The sequence below is a fragment of the Rhinoderma darwinii genome, chromosome 1, assembly GCF_050947455.1.
Source record: "Rhinoderma darwinii isolate aRhiDar2 chromosome 1, aRhiDar2.hap1, whole genome shotgun sequence".
In the NCBI taxonomy this organism is placed as follows: Eukaryota; Metazoa; Chordata; class Amphibia; order Anura; family Rhinodermatidae; genus Rhinoderma; species Rhinoderma darwinii.
In genome coordinates this window covers 93,419,356-93,436,488 of record NC_134687.1, presented here as the reverse complement: position 1 = coordinate 93,436,488, position 17,133 = coordinate 93,419,356, and the positions used below count along the sequence as shown (strand labels likewise).

Sequence of the window (17,133 nt, the reverse complement as noted above, 5' to 3'; positions counted from 1 at the left end):
GTATTGCCTGCATGTGCACATCCTGTCCAATACCTTATTCTGTAAAAGCAACCTGGGTTCTATGCAGCCAAATCCAACCTGCCTTGCGGCAGGCTCTAGTGAAGTCTATAGAGTAGCCTTAGACTCTGCTGACCAGAGTGGTGACGGACTTGAGGTAGCTGCCTGTGGGGAATTGCTCGTATAGCAATTCCATAAACTTGCACTCTGGGGAATTGCTCAAGTAGTGATTCCTTGACATATACTTTACCTTTGTGAGCCTCCATTCTTATACACATATGCTGTGCCTATAGGTCTACATTACTGGAACCACGTGAACTTGTGTGCTGCCATACATGATCCGTACACATGGCATGAGCTCTTATACCTTGTTTTAATGCAAAAAAATGTCATAGTGTTTAAAGGCAGGTGTTTATTCATTCCCATTTTTTTTTTAATCAATTTCCAGGTTTGGGAAAAAAACAACTTTTTGTATCATATAACATTAGGAGACAACTACAGTTGTGGGAGAAAATATAATATCTGTGCTACTGTCATTGAATTTACTAAAGACAAACCTGGTGTAGAGTGGCTATAGTCAATAAGAAATATGAGTTAGAATTGAGATGTATGGAGAGCTAGTGCTTTGTGCTTTAAATAGCATTTATCTTTCAAAAATAAGCATTTGAATAGTTTTTAAATAATTGTAGGCCTCATAGCTGGAAGGCTGTCATTATATTTTTGTTTCATTGGCTCACAAGCTTTGATTAATTTAAACAGTTAGATTGATGTTTCTTACCATATAATTTGTGTTCATCTCATTACTTTTTTTTTTCTGTTTTCTTCTTGATTTCTGCCTACAAAGTTGGCATTGATGCAATATAAGGTAAACAGGTGGCACTAGTTACTAATGAGCTGATTAGACTAAATCAAATAGTTGCACTTCGACATTAAATGAGGAAATGTTACATTAAATTCTGCCCTGTACAGTGTTGTCTTGAAGTTCAGCTATCCTCTGGTTTGGATGCAAAAAAAACATAAAATGTAAAGTCTATCAGCAGCTAACAGTTGCCTAATATGCTTCTATTACTTTATGAACAGGAGCGATTCAGATAGTAGAAAAAAACAATCACAAGGTAACTTTATCTGATGGTGACCAGGACAACTGCTGTGGGGAACTTGATTCCCCTGCAGCAGTGTTTTCATATCACGAGAATCCCTTTTCTACAAAAAGGGACTGAATCAAGTCATAGAAATACAGGAAATACTGCTGCATTACTTGTCTTTCATTATTACTTTAGAATACTTCAGCTACAAGGGTGGGAGGGGTGCCAAAAATAACAGGTTCACCATTAGGAACAGCTCATATTGACTCGTAAGTTGCTTGATGATGTGTACAATTAGGGTATGTTCACACGACAGCGCAAAATACGTCTGAAATTACGGAGCTGTTTTCAGGCGAAAACAGCTCCTGAATTTCAGACGTAGTTTCAGGCGAAAACAGCTCCTGAATTTCAGACGTAATTGCTCGTACTCGCGTTTTTCGAGGTGTTCATTACTGACGTAATTGGAGATGTATTTCAATGGAGTCAATGAAAAACGGCTCCAATTACATCCCAAGAAGTGTCCTGCACTTCTTTTGATGAGCCGTCTTTTTTATGCGCCGTCTTTTGACAGCGACACGTAAAATGACATGTCGCCGGCACAGTACATCGTAAAACCCATTGAAAGTAATGGGCAGATGTTTGTCGGCGTAATGGAGCCGTTTTTTCAGACGTAATTCAGGTCGTAAAAAGCCCGAATTACGTCTGAAACTTGGTCGTGTGAACATACCCTTAAAGTTTAAGGGTTGAGAAGTTTTATGTTAGAAGTTAAGTTTGTGATCATTTTATGACTATGGGACCCCTACATATCCGGAAAATGGGATTCCTCTGAAGCCCCCACTTATCCTGTGCTATCCCCATCTATCAGAAAAACAGGGGTCTTTGGACACCTGTTCCACCAGCCACGTCCAGTTGCAGATTGATTGAAGTGGTAGTCATGCATGTGCAAGCTTGCTCTGCTCTTTCTGAATATACTGTTACATGGTACAAAATATCAATCTAGATTACAAAATTCATGTTTAGTTAAGTTGATGATTTGTTGAATATAAATAAATTCTATTTATGCCACATGGAGTAAATAATTATGCTGTACAAAGCTCCAACAGGTTTTATTTGCTTATGGTTATCACTGTGCGAATACAATATCTAAATGCACTTGTTGGGTGGCATTTATTTATGTAATATAAATAAAAAATGGATATTGTTCCAATAGTAACTAATCATTCACTGCCTGGAGCATACATAGCTCATGTGCTCTCATTACCACTGAATATGATGTAATTGCTTTCTTTGTACAACACTGTCAAATATATTGGCACCAGAGATGAAAGAATTTCCCCGATCTAAATAAATTTGTTGCGAATCGAAAGTGCCCAGATGGTCCTGAAATTTGTGTATAATAAAAATATATTGTGTAAAATAATAATATATGAATTGTATAGCTGCAGTAGCACTCACTCACAGCAATGGCTGTCTGTGCCTGCCTAAAGGCCCTTTTACACCGGCCGATTAACGGCCGGTGCAGTCGTTTGTTCCTGTCTCACAGAGCTATGGATGGGGACGAGCTGTCGTTACTCCGATCGCTCGTCCCCATCCATTATTATCATGTCGGCAGCGCGTCTGAAGTGCTGCCGACAACGATAATATTTCACTTTTTTAAAACGATACAACCAGCAGATGATATAGTGTTTGCTCGTTCATCCTCTGATCATTCCCCTGTTTACACAGAGCAATTAACAGCAATGAGCGTTATATGGTCTGCCCCATAATCGTCCAGTGTAAAACCCCCTTATCTAACATACTGACACTGACTGACCTCTATCTCTCTCTAAAATCTAACTATCTATTCTCTTCTCACTATGAAACACCCTCATTGTCACTAATACACTATCTATCTGTATTCTGTGTTTTACGATCACTCACTCTCTATTGACGTCCTCTCTCTCCTATCTGTATCCCCAAAAATCAGCAGCATTTCCTATATGGGCTGTTTATAGTGGCTATGACTCATATGACTGTCATCCATTGAGTTATCAGTGACCTACGCCTATCACCCTCATGATTGGCTGTGCTAGAGGGAATGCTGACTGTAAAGCATTATGGAGAAGCCCGCCGGGCCACCGCACTGGATCTTGTTATTCTTTGTCTCTGTCTACTTGGCCTCTTCTGATTTGTGGGGGATGACTCCCTAAACTTTAGAATCGCTAAAATTAGAATGTTTTGGGAAATTTGTAAGAAATTTAATTAGTGTAGAGTCAATTTGCTTATCTGTAGTTGGCATTATATAAAGTAATATGTTATCACTGATTAGTATCTTTAGGGGTATATATTGTTTGTTTAATGGTAGCAATATAGTTATATTGATTACAAGCTACAACCTGCCTGTGTGAAATACCCCACGCAGTTTGTAAAAAAATGTCTTCACTTAGGTTCAAGTGTTCATCACTTATATTCAAGTGTTAATACGCTTTCTTTGCCACTTTGGTCTCAGTGACTTGCTGGAAAGTTTTCTTGGGTGAGCTCAAAAATTGTGTCGGGCGGACTAGGTGTTGATTGTTTATACTTGGTTTTGATTTTTCTATTTTTGTTATTTAATATTCATTTTTTATTTTGATTTTTCAATTTTTTGTTGATATTTAATTCCAAATGGTGTAAAGTACGTCCGAGTATTGAGTTCAAATACCCTCAGGGGTATCTCCCCGTTCGTGTGATAATTCAGCCTGATAGATGCTGTTATAATATGCACTCTGCCTGTTGCATCTATGTTATAGTGCTAAATCTAGATAGCTGCACTCTGTGAGGATTTCAGCTAGTGTCTATCAGCTAGTGCAGCTGCCAGTTACTCTGCCCTTATAAGGACTGCTTCCTGTGTTCCAGTCGGTCACTGAATACACTGTTATGTTCAGACTGAATGCACTACACTACCCAGTTACCAAAGTAATATGTTATAACTGTTTTGAATGTATCACACTGGAACCATTTTCCTTGCATTCGGTATTGAAAATGTACTAAGCAGGTTTTAAAGTGCCAGTCCGCAGAATACTCTATGTTTACCACTGGTATAAATTACAAAATACATTCTTGTAATTTATTACATTTTTATGACCCCCTCATTCAATGACAACCACCATCTTTTTAATCTTCTGGAATCCCATTACTGAATTTCCTGGCAAAGGGGAACTGGTCAGAAAGCCTTAATAAATAACACAGTAGAGAGGTCATTTATAAAGTGCTTGTCCATATATATATTGGCACCACACATATATATATATATATATATATATATATATATATATATATATATATATATATATATATATATATATATATATATACAGGAAAATCTATTTATCCTGTAGCATTACAAACACTGTCTTAAATATTAAAGTGAATTTTAACCCAAAACTGAACGTTCAGGTTCCATATAATTTCAGCTGCAGAGGAACGTAGGTAAGTAACATTTTTAGATATGGGGAGTAGTACAAATACTAATCATAACTGACCCTAAGGTTTTCCATAGAGTTTCCTATTAACACATCATTCTCCTTTAAGCTCTGGGCTTATTTTTCTGTTACAAGGCTCCAAATCCGCTTCATAGCCATAGTAGAGGCCATGCATAGTCATAGCCATGCATTTTAGAGGAAATGCTTCTATGAAAATGACATTATTTAAATCAGTTTTTCTTATAAACATATATTTTTTTATTACGGTGGTATTTTTAAATTTTTTGTTACTATCCACATAAAGAAATCTTGACTTTTCTACATGTCACACAGTCCACTAAAGCAGACACAATAGGCTAACATTTCCTGTTTTGTGTAGTATACTTGTCAGCTTTGCTGTAGAAACTGGGAGAGAATGAGAAGAGTCATATCATTATGATTAGAGGGTGGACAAGATAATGACAGCTCTATTGTACTACTGGAGGTCTAGATAACGTATGATCGTAAAACTATACACAGAGAAAAGTTTCTGTATGCAGGTCCTCTATCAATCCCTCGTCTCTGGAGGAGGGGGCTGTACTCCCATCACTTTCTGGAAACTATAATAATCTATGACATTTTTATGTCAAGAACTTCTGCCATAATGCTCACACCCCCTGATGCACTGTGCATCTTCAATATGGCCACCCCACAAAAGTTTTTTAAAAAATAAATAGTTACATTTAAAAAAAAAATGGTTATGACCAATTTAGAAATTTTTGGGTATATCCACAAAAAAATGCTATAAATGATAGATATGGGTCCTAGCCGTGGGACCCGCACCTTTCTCCAGAACGGGGTTCACTTGACCCCCATCCCACATGGTGGAGCTCTGACTGCTATAAAGTTATATTATGGTATTATTCAGCAGAGAATTGTAAACCTATTTAGATTAACAAAACCAAATGATGTTGAAGACTAGACATTCAATTTACTGTAGTGTGAATTGTGACTTTCGCCGTTTTTTTTAAATAAAATTCATTGAATCAAGCAATGTGTATGCTTGTGCTTTCTAATATAGGCAGTGTTTATTCCTGAGAGCAGATCTTGGCAGGACAGTATGGATGAGGTATGTCTTCATTGTGCAGCTATAGACTATATGAAGGACTTATGTAACAAAGTTACAATACACCTTATTTATAAAAAATTTGAGTACTCCTTTAAGAAGTTTGATAACTACTTTAGCAGTCGTTAATGGGGGGAATTTTTGAACCTTTCTACCTTAGTTTTCTGACGTAGAAAAGGTGCAATATGGCCAAAAGTCGCAATTTGCAAGGAAATATTGCGACTTTTAGGCAGTTTACGTTGCTTGCGCCGCGTTTAAAAAAAAAAAAGGGGTAGGGCTTAGTGGAATGGAGAAGGGGCCACCAGCAGCCGTACAAATTTATTATGATTAATGCAAGAAACAGGCGGAAATTATAGTGGAAATCTGTGCCATCTCCTAGCTATTGTAGATTTTTTCCTGTGGGTGTGACATGGTAGAAGTCCGCGCTTGGCCCCGTAACTACCCCCTATCACACTACCCCCGCTCAGACAATAATATAAAACAAAAGTAAAAAAACATCTACTCACCTCACTGCTTCGCTTCTCCCCTGGATCCCATCAGGCTTTCACAGTAGGCTGCGGCGCATACAAGGTACTGACACCGGGCAGCATCAGAATGTTGTTTATGATGCAGCGCTCAGGACGTTGAGTGCTGCGTCGCATATAAGGCCCGGATGCTGCTTAGCGTTGTTTTGCGCCGTGGCCTGCTGTAAGAGGCTTAGAGGATCCAGGAAGGGGAGAAGCGGAGCAGTGTGGTGAATCAATTTATTATTTTATGTCCAATCAGAGGGGTGAAGAGGGATAGGCGGCAGTCGCAATCCCAGGCACCACGATTGTTATGCCAATTGTGATGCAAAACCAGACGATAGATGCTACAAATTGCATTTTAGTCCAGCGAACTGTTTATTAAAACTGGCATATGAAACACCAGTCTTACCAGCTCTCCCCCATTGCATGTGTTATTCCGTCTAAGTCACATTAGTGTTAATACCAGTGCCAATCATAATTATACTGTACCTTGTGTAGAATATAAAAGAGAAGGAGTGCTGCTCTGTAATAATAAAAATCCTTAAGAGAAGTGTGTCATAAAATACAAAGTAAAGAGGTAGGGTATAACAACTTGTCACCTATGACATAAAGATTTCCATCTAAGCCAGGCTAATGTTTCATAGACTTTTTATTTTTCTGTCCAGTTTGTTCATTTATAGCCATGGCTGTGTGTGCCAAGTACTGAATCAGTGATAGTATTATACCTTTTAATGACTCTGAATGGGTTTTTTGGAATAAGTGACTGGGTTTAGGTTAGATGTGTGTATTGGTGCTGACGTCTAACATTCTTCTATCCTTAATAGACCTTCTGATTGTTAGCTGAATCTCTCTAATGATATTATATATGCCAAGCATAGATATGACACACTGTTTGATTTCTTCATTTAGCCTAATAGTCTTTTGTATTCTGTGATAAGAAATAATTATGTATGAAATGTGAGTGTATATTATATCAGTTGGCCTTAGAGGTATGTTCAGATATGTGCAAATCTTGAGTAAGGGGCATTTGAACGTTTTACTTCTTAATAAAGCACAATTCACAAACACAGCATTGAGAACAAGATACGCATGAAGCAGAGGTGAATTCACCATTGCCGTAATTCTTTGGGGCTACGTTATTTCTGAAGTAGGTTTACCTGCAACCAAATGTAATGCGTTGTGCGATCACAAATTACAAACTCTACATCTGCCAAACGGAGCACTGCTAAATCTATGTATATATCTGTAAACTTATACATTGCTATTACAAAAAAAAAAAATTAAATGGTAGTGTGCAACTTTTTTTACTTCAGTGTCTGCCTTGACATTAGGAATTTGACCTTATGATATATGTTAGGAAACGTCCGTCCCTTTAAGATTGCCATGACTACTAGTCTAGCTTCTGGGCGGCTCTGGTTTTAGTTGCAGAGCCTATCTCACTTCTCTGTCTTTCTTCCTATCAGATTGAAGGGTGGATTATTTAAATCTGGGTCAGCTCTGTCTGCTTTGCTTGTGATTCTCCTTGTTTGCATGTGTTTGATCAAGCTTCTGATTATACCCTGTACCGTTGACTATTTGGACTTTTGGAACTGGACCTTGGCTTGTCTCTGAAATTAACCTTTCCTTATTGATTTGGACATTCTGCTCCCGGCTGGTTTTGACTTCGGCAATTTCTGATATCCTCTAGTTTTGTGATTTGTGCTTTCTATTTTCCCTCTGGCTGTCTTGTTTTCTGTTCTGGTATGGCCTGCATTGCACCTCTTGTCCAACACCAAACTCTGTTAAAGCAACCTGGGTCCTATGCAGCAAATTCCAACCTGCCTTACGGTGGGCTCTGCTTACATAGCAATTCCATCAACATTCACTCTGGAAATTGCTCAACTAGTGATTCCATAACAATATATATATATATATATATATATATATATATATATATAAGCAGAGGGTTCTGTAGGTCACAGTTTCAGTGCTATAATGGGTGTATTGCTGTATATACTGTTATATTGAATCATCCCTTTATACAATTTTTAGATATTAATAAGAATTTGGTCAAAGGTATTGCATGAGAAAAATACACACAATATGGCAGACTAACTTTATATAAACTTTTTGTGTGTTTTAACTAGTTTTCAATGTGTAATATACTTTCTCTAGAATGTCATTGTCTGCTGTAATATTAATTTTTTTTCATCTATGGTTGTGGACCCAGAACAAACCATGACAGGTAACTCCAGAACGTCATTCCTTCTCCATGAAACTTTACAGTTAGCACCACACATTTGAATATTAAAAGTTCCCAATACTCGGATTTGTCCATCAATCTGACAATACATTTCACAGCACTCCAGCCAATATTTGGCATTGTGCATGGTCATGTCAGGTGTGTATGGCTTCTCAGCCAGGAAAACCCGATACTTGATGGTTACTGAAGGGTCAGTATTGAAGCTGCTCCTAGAGAAAGTTAGGAATTCAGCAGGTCTATTTTTGTGAGCTTGTGTAGTCTGCTGCTACATGCCTGAACACAAGACATTTCCACTTCGCAATAAAGGCAAATATATTAGGGCATAAATTGGACTACAGACTTTTTGGAAAGGTGACATACTTTGGTATTGCGACCACATTGAAAGTCAGAAGACTTTTCAGTATGAACTTTTCTGGTGCTAATGTTTATCTATGAAGATTGCACTGTAGAGGGTGTAGCTGAAAGGATTAAAACCACTAGACATAGTGTCAATATTGTTTTGGTTATGTATCATATAACATCACCAAAAGATTATAAATTTTCTAAAAATTTGTTGTTTTTTCTTTCCTGGAATTGTATGGTCTTGTCCAACTGAAATACACTAATTCATTGCATGGGGTGTAATGTATCAGGTATAAACATTAATTTGTTACATTTTTTTTGTAGCTACAACAGTGAAGGTCGTCTTACCAATGTAACGTTTCCAACGGGTGTTGTTACAAATCTCCATGGAGAAATGGATAAAGCCATTACAGTAGATATAGAGTCGTCTAGCAGAGAGGAAGATGTCAGTATTATTTCCAATTTATCCTCAATTGATTCCTTTTACACGATGGTTCAAGGTAAGTGCATGTCACCCATTAAAGATAAATTCATTTCAGACGTTCTCACTGTTTTTTAGTGGTACACCTACAGTTAAGGGTCAAGAAAGGATCGACTTATGAAAGCCATAGAATACTGAAAAATTCTATGACTTTTTTTTCCAGCCATTCTGCTCTTGATGAATATCGTTAAGATATGTAGCATTAATTGTGTTGAGCATTAGTCTTCCATACATTAATACTCTTTTATGCAATGTGACATTACCCATTTATTTTATATATGTTTGAAAATGTTTTATTATTCATTATTGATTTTTCTTCCAGACCAACTGAGGAACAGCTACCAGGTTGGCTATGATGGTTCAATCAGAATTATCTATGGTAATGGAATGGATTTGCACTTTCAAACAGAACCCCATATTTTAGCAGGGCCTGCCAACCCAACTGTTACAAAAAGAAATATGACTCTACCTGGAGAGAATGGGCACAACTTGGTGGAGTGGAGGTTTAGAAAAGAACAAGTACAAGGAAAAGTCAACGTTTTTGGTCGAAAGCTCAGAGTAAGTCTAAATGTTAAACCCATATTAGTCATTTCATTTTTTGCACCCTCAAGATTGTTTTCATATGCAGTATCTAGACTTCATAGCAAAGCAATGAAATAAGTAAAATAATCATATAGACCTCTGGTCAAAAATCACTTTTATAATGACAAACCCACCATGTGATTTGTTGAATACTGCAATAATAATAATTCTTTATTGTTTTTGAGCTAGCCATTTAGATTATCAAATGATTATTTTCAGTGGGCTATTCATTAAAAAATGTTGTCTTCATATTTGGGTATATTTTCTCCTTCTCATCAAGCCGTCCCCTCCCCCATCCCATAACAAATATTTCAGGAAGCAATTGGGACAACTGCATTGAAATGCTAGCATATCAAACACGACTTTTATCCCAGAATTCTATGTAATTGTGCTATGTAGTTCTATGGGAGGTTAAACCATGGACTTTGATCTGCCTCCATGGCAGAATTTTTTAGCTTTTGGTAATGCAGTCATGTGAACCCACTAGTGGCTATCAGACAAGAGAAACCATTAACAAAAACTAGCCCTGGTAAATATGGTAACCTAGTCAAGCTACTTTTTGTGGACTCTATGGATTGTGTAGAAAATCAATTAGAAGAATGAAGACATATAAAATAATGTTAAATTAACAGAAAATTCACAATAATTTAAAAGGTGTGACCAGTGGGTGAGGATTATAGAGCCAAAGGTTATAGTGGTGTAGATTTGATCTTGCTGGCTAGTTATTCTCCTTGTTGATATAGCCGTGCTCTACTCATTTTTCTGTTATTCTGATGGTACATTTTTGCTAAACATGTGTCAAGCAATCTGCCAGAACAATAAGCGTAAAACACAAAAACATCATCTTATTGTATGTGTTTAAGCTATTGTAAAAATAAACAAGTAGTTCTGTTTTGCTGACAAGTGAATGATTGCAATTATATTATACTATATCGCCGCTGACCTTGAAAGACTAATATAATCATTAAACCCCTTTCTCCAGTAAAAGATGACGAACAAACCCACACATTATGCGTTTAGAATGTTTTCCAAAGATAAACAAATTGCTTATGCATTTAATTGTAAATCATAATATTTCAGTAATATCACAGCATCAATAATATGTGACAAGTTATTTTTCATTCTGCACTATTCTAGACTCCAAGATAGTTTATCTCTGTCTCCTGTCATTGATGAGAATAAAGTTAGATGAAGATGGCAGTTACTAGTTCTTATGTTTTATTATGGCTGTGCTTTTTGTCAGTGGATGTGCTCGCTATATATCCTACATACAAGAGACACGCGCTCATGAAACTTTTCAATTAATGCACGTTAGTCTTTTTTAACAGATGACTAAATTCCAAAGACCTCAATTTAGAAGAGGTTGAATAAATGCCAGGCTGTCTCTGTGCTTAATGAAACCTTTTAAAACTGCAGTTAGTATAATGCTGTACACTTATACCAAGTAGTTGCTAAATTAATTTACTGGCAAAGGAAATCAATCATTGTAAATGGTGTCTAAACAAAAAGCTGGTAGTTTGTGAAGTAATAACTGCCTGGTGCTTCAGCTCTTTGATATATTGAACCTTCTCGTTTGTTTTATAAAGGTAAATGGCAGAAACCTCCTTTCGGTGGACTATGATCGAACCATGAAGACAGAAAAGATCTATGATGACCATCGAAAATTTACCTTGAAAATTAGTTATGATAGTGCAGGTCATCCCACCTTGTGGCTCCCAGGCACCAACTTCATGTCTGTTAATGTCACCTATTCTTCCACTGGCCAAATCGCCAGCATTCAGCGTGGTGCCACTAGTGAGAGAGTTGAATATGATGGACAGGGCAGAATTGTGTCAAGGTCATTTGCTGATGGCAAGACATGGAGCTATACCTACCTTGAAAAGGTAAATTTCAGATCACGAAAGCCTTTAGCATGCATCTATCACCTACTATAATTAAATATAGCAATTGTGTTGACTGTAGTCATTGTAATGCAGGTTACCATTTAGTGACATCAGAGAGGTAGATTGTAATACTAGCTTATTTTACTGTGATTGTGTATTGTCTCAGTCAATAAAAATGATTTTGTGGAACGTATGGGCTTGAGGCTGGATACAAACACTGAGCAAAATATACCAACAATTAGAATGATGGAAAATTGTAGGAGTTGCCGATTGGAAACAAATACAAGCTCTCACAATTCCAAGGCCATTTGGGAAATGAAAACAGCAACCTGATTGGTAGCTGTGGGTGACTTCTTTCTTTTCTTTCGCACTTGTTCTGATTAATGTTCCTATTTTTGTTTAAAATCTGATTTGTTTTTTTTAATGGAAAGAGCTATCAAATCTAGTGCAGGCGAAGAGACAAAGTGATATTTATAGCAACCAATCAGCTTCTAGCTCTCATTTTTCAAAGGGCTTATGGATAATAAAAGTAGAAACCTGATTGGTTGTGATGGGCAATGCCCCACTTTTGTATTCGTTTTTATACATTTCTCCAAGTCTATGTGCTCAGCCTTAAAAACTGTAAAGCTCAGTAAGTTAACTTCTACAGGTTTTATAGTTCTATAACTCTATATACTATGAAAAATTGGCATGGAAAATAACTCTATGACCTGCGTTGTAGGAACAATGCAAGGGTGATTTTATTCATTTATTGTTGTTTTTTTGGTGGAGTTAAATAAAATAAAAACTTGCCTAATGTATGTGTGAGCAGGAATATCAGTATTATTAAACTTGTACTTCATGCATACTTTATACCATGATTGTAGAACACCCAGAGCAATTTCACATTCTTCTCGTTTTATATATCAAAATTATACAGGCTTGTTCTTCAAGGGCTTCTTTTGTGTAGTACAGCAGAGAAAAATATGCCTGGCTAAGTGGAAAAAATGAAATTAAAGTATCCCCATTTGCCATGCTAATAGTATTTGACTTTAAGTAGACTTTTGCAAAGCCATTTAGGGAATATTACGATTGAAGTGGCGATAGCGTAAACAACAAAGTAGCTTTTTTTCAAGCAGAAAGCAATATAAAGTATGACTTTAGCTGTATAGCATTTTGGGTAACCAGTTTTTATCATTCTGTCGACAACCATTAACATACACACTCTATGTCCTTGTGTTTCCAATACTCTGCAATCTGTCACAACTTCACATAATTCCCCGAGCTGCGCAAAAGGCACACTATTAAAATAACAAAATGGGCCAAAGTCAACTGTTGGTGGAAGCGAAATAGCTGATTGCTCCAAATGGCACAAAAATGCAGGAGAACATGTCAGTAGGTATCTGCACGATGGCAGCAGAAACCACAAAACTATACTTGAACTTAAACGCCTGATGACTGCACGAACAGAGGGAATATAGTTATGACTCTGTCTCTTGTCAGCGTGGAACGCAGTTTAGGATTTAAAAAACAGCTGCAACCTGCTTCTGGTCAAGAGATGCCATTATAGTACTTGGCCTGATATCCATAGCAGGAGGAGGGAGATTTGCAACCCATTAAATAAAATGAGTGTGAATGATACTCATTATGTATATATAGGGCAGCATTTCTTGTAAGGAGGAGCGTAATTGGTGAAAGATTCTTATTTGTAGTAGAAATAACCCTGAAAAGACTTATTGGATGTATACTTGGTTAAGCATGCCACCATTATGAAAATATATGTGAACCTAGTTAGATCTAATTAAACAGTCAGTGCATTCCCTGCATCCTCTTGAAATACTGCCACCATTGCCAAAATCACTTCTGCCTCAGTTATTACATATGACTTGCCCATAACCATTGACAATCTGCTTCTTGGCTGTTTCTGCTTGACAAAAGAATGGCACAATCAAAACAACCAACACATTATAAATCTCTTGCTACTAATTGCAGGAAATGATACAATAAAACATCCAGTAAATTAAGTAGCGAATAGCAAACAACATGTAGGGTCAAGGATGATTCAATTAAAAGAGTGAATTATTTTCTCGAGCGAAAAGCCTAATGATATTTTGCACAAAATCAGTAATTATTATTCTGTATGTTTATTTAATTCATCATGGAAATGATTTTTTATTTTTTTTCAGACGATGGTCCTGCTGCTTCACAGTCAACGGCAATATATTTTTGAATATGACTTACTGGACAGACTGTCTGCTATCACAATGCCCAGCGTTGCCAGACACACAATGCAAACTATTCGCTCCATTGGCTACTACCGAAACATATATAACCCCCCAGAAAGTAATGCTTCTGTTATTATGGATTACAATGAAGAGGGACTACTACTACAAACAGCTTTCCTGGGAACAGGAAGGAGGGTTCTGTATAAATACAAGAGGCAAACAAAGGTCTCAGAAGTTCTCTATGATAGCACAAGAGTCAGCTTTACATATGATGAGACTGCAGGAGTCCTGAAAACAGTGAACCTTCAAGGAGATGGATTCATTTGCACCATTCGATATCGGCAGATCGGCCCCTTGATAGATCGGCAGATATTCCGCTTCAGTGAAGACGGCATGGTCAATGCACGGTTTGACTACAGTTATGACAATAACTTCAGAGTCACTAGCATGCAGGGTGTGATCAATGAAACCCCTTTGCCCATTGAATTATATCAGTTTGATGATGTATCTGGAAAAATGGACCAGTTTGGAAAGTTTGGCGTTCTCCATTATGAAGTGATCAAAGTTATTTCAACAGCTGTTATGACTTACACAAAACACTTTGATGCCCATGGACGAGTAAGGGAAGTACGATATGATGTACTGAGGTCAGAAATGTATAGACTCACTGTACAATATGACAGCATGGGGAGAGTTACAAAGCGGGAAATTAAAATTGGGCCTTTTGCTAACACCACTAAATATGCCTATGAATACGATGGAGATGGCCAACTTCAAACTGTTCTACTAAATGAGAAGATTATGTGGAGATACAATTATGATCTAAATGGTAACCTCCATTTGCTGAACCCCAGTAACAGTGGCAGATTAACTCCTTTACGTTATGATTTGAGAGACAGGATAACAAGACTAGGCGACGTTCAGTATCGCTTAGATGAAGATGGCTTCCTGCGTCAGAGAGGGACTGAGATCTTTGAATACAGCTCTAAAGGTCTCCTCACCAGGGTGTACAGCAAAGGCAGTGGGTGGACTGTTATATATCGCTATGATGGTCTTGGTCGTAGAATATCCAGCAAGACCAGTCTTGGGAAACACTTACAATTTTTTTATGCTGATCTTAATTATCCCTCAAGAATAACTCATGTGTATAACCATTCCAGTTCTGAAATCACATGCCTATATTATGATCTACAAGGACAACTTTTTGCCATGGAGATAAGCAGTGGTGAAGAATTTTACATTGCCTCAGATAACAATGGCACCCCTCTGGCTGTCTTTAGTAGTAATGGTCTCATGCTGAAACATGTCCAGTACACTGCTTTTGGCGAGATATACTTTGACTCTAACCCTGATTTTCAGCTGGTGATAGGATTTCATGGAGGTCTGTATGATCCACTTACAAAACTAGTACACTTTGGTCAAAGAGACTATGATATATTGGCTGGACGTTGGACCACACCTGATATAGAAATATGGAAGAAAATTGGCAAAGATCCAGCACCCTTTAATTTATACATGTTTAAAAACAACAATCCTGTCAGTAAACTCTATGACATCAAGGATTACACAGGTAATAAGATATCTAATATTACAATATAAATGGATATCTACATTTGTATATTCATTATGGTGGGAGTTAAAGTGAAATCCCACTACTGGGCAAATAAATAGAAAGAACTGTTTGTTTTTAACCCGTTATGGCCCTTTTGGACTCAGGTATAAGAGCAGAAAATTGTCAAGATCCAAGGATACATGAACTAGCACTATAATGCTTGCTGGCACGTCTACTATCTACGGGAATATTTGAGTTTGTGTTGTTGTCAAATAGAAGACTCAATTATTAGATGGACTCCCTCCCCTCCCCCACTCATGTTATGTTGCCACTTGCTTACCAGTGGCAAAAACAAACTACACCATTTTGAGCCTCACCGCAATGTGTCTAAGGCTAAATGACGTGTAATATTTGTTAGTTAAAAATATAGAGTACTCGAAGTATCAAATATCTAACCTTTTTGATACCTTTAGGCACAGGCTTTATATACCTAATGATTAATCCATCCGTTTTGCCTTTCTATACCTCACCACATTCTGTGCTATATTATAGATTTGCTGCAAGACATTCTCTTTTGTGGGTGACATTTCTTGTAATGAGCTATATAAATCCAAGGGAATTAAATAATTGATTTCACAATGTGACATAATTCTTTGGTAATAGAACTGCAACCATTCCAATATTTGTTAAGGTATTTCACACTATCACTTGGGAATGTCAGCCAATGATTGTCTGTTCTCCTTGTATCATATAGTATATCATAGTGCAGGACTTGTGCAGCCGGTAATGAAATACAGATCTCAGTTGGTGTTCGGATCTAAACCTGTAATTAGCGCCTATATATTTCCAATAGACTAATAAGGATTAGGTGTCTTCTAGAATAATGACTGCTAGTTTGATGGCATTTGATCGCACAACTCTAACCCCTCAGACGGTCTGCCCCAGGCAGCTATTTAAATGATATATGAGGTTTATCGCCTAGATTTCTAGGGAACAGCTACAATGTGTCTGGAGATAATTGTCTACTTTTATAATGCAAATAATAGTGGCTCGTCTGGCTTCAATTTAACATCAGGGTTCTATAATATTAGTTTCTGTCATGCTTATAAATAATCTAAGTCATCTACGGAAGAATTCTTTGCTATGTTTAGTCCTGGACTATTCCTTAAGCAGCAGAATGTCACCCTCATACCAACACCATTTTTATTCTTGTCCGTGGTATGCAGAGGTTGGATATTAGGTGTAGGTTATACAAAGCATATTATTCTATAGCTATGGGGGCCATATAGGATGGGTATCTCTATGTGGAGCTGAAAGCACATGGTGCTGCTCGGTATAAATAAATGGGTCTCTACATCTCATGTCGGCTCCTGCTGAGTTGCGAGTACATAGAACCCTGGTCAGAAGAGAACTCTGCTTTACTGATGCTTTGATCTTCAAGCTAAAACAGTTCTTATACAAGCAACTGACATTTCATTTTTTCCCTCTTCACAAGTTATGCAGAGCTTTGTTACTTCCATAAGTGATTTTGCCTTTTTCTGTATTGCTGTGAAGAGAGGATAATTGAATAAAATGCGTATAAATGAGAATTTCTGAGAGACTTGGCAGTCAGCTCTTCTACAATGTTTCCTTCATGAAGAATTCCTTTAATTCACACCTCAGTCGGGAAAATGCTCTCTATTAACCATAGAAATGAGATGCCCTCCTCCTGACA

The 17,133-nt window shown here is 37.3% G+C and overlaps 1 protein-coding gene across 18 annotated transcripts in view; it reads left to right on the top strand.

Annotated features, from left to right (window-relative positions):
• TENM3 (teneurin transmembrane protein 3) overlaps positions 1-17,133 on the top strand; it is a 1,030,160-nt gene that overhangs the window by 1,005,244 nt on the left and 7,783 nt on the right. For all 18 annotated transcript variants that reach the window (XM_075860221.1, XM_075860218.1, XM_075860216.1 and 15 more), the window contains 4 exons: positions 9,042-9,217; positions 9,521-9,756; positions 11,367-11,663; positions 13,829-15,437. In XM_075860221.1, the coding sequence (XP_075716336.1) occupies positions 9,042-9,217; positions 9,521-9,756; positions 11,367-11,663; positions 13,829-15,437 (2,318 nt within the window). The remainder of the gene's footprint in view (positions 1-9,041; positions 9,218-9,520; positions 9,757-11,366; positions 11,664-13,828; positions 15,438-17,133) is intronic.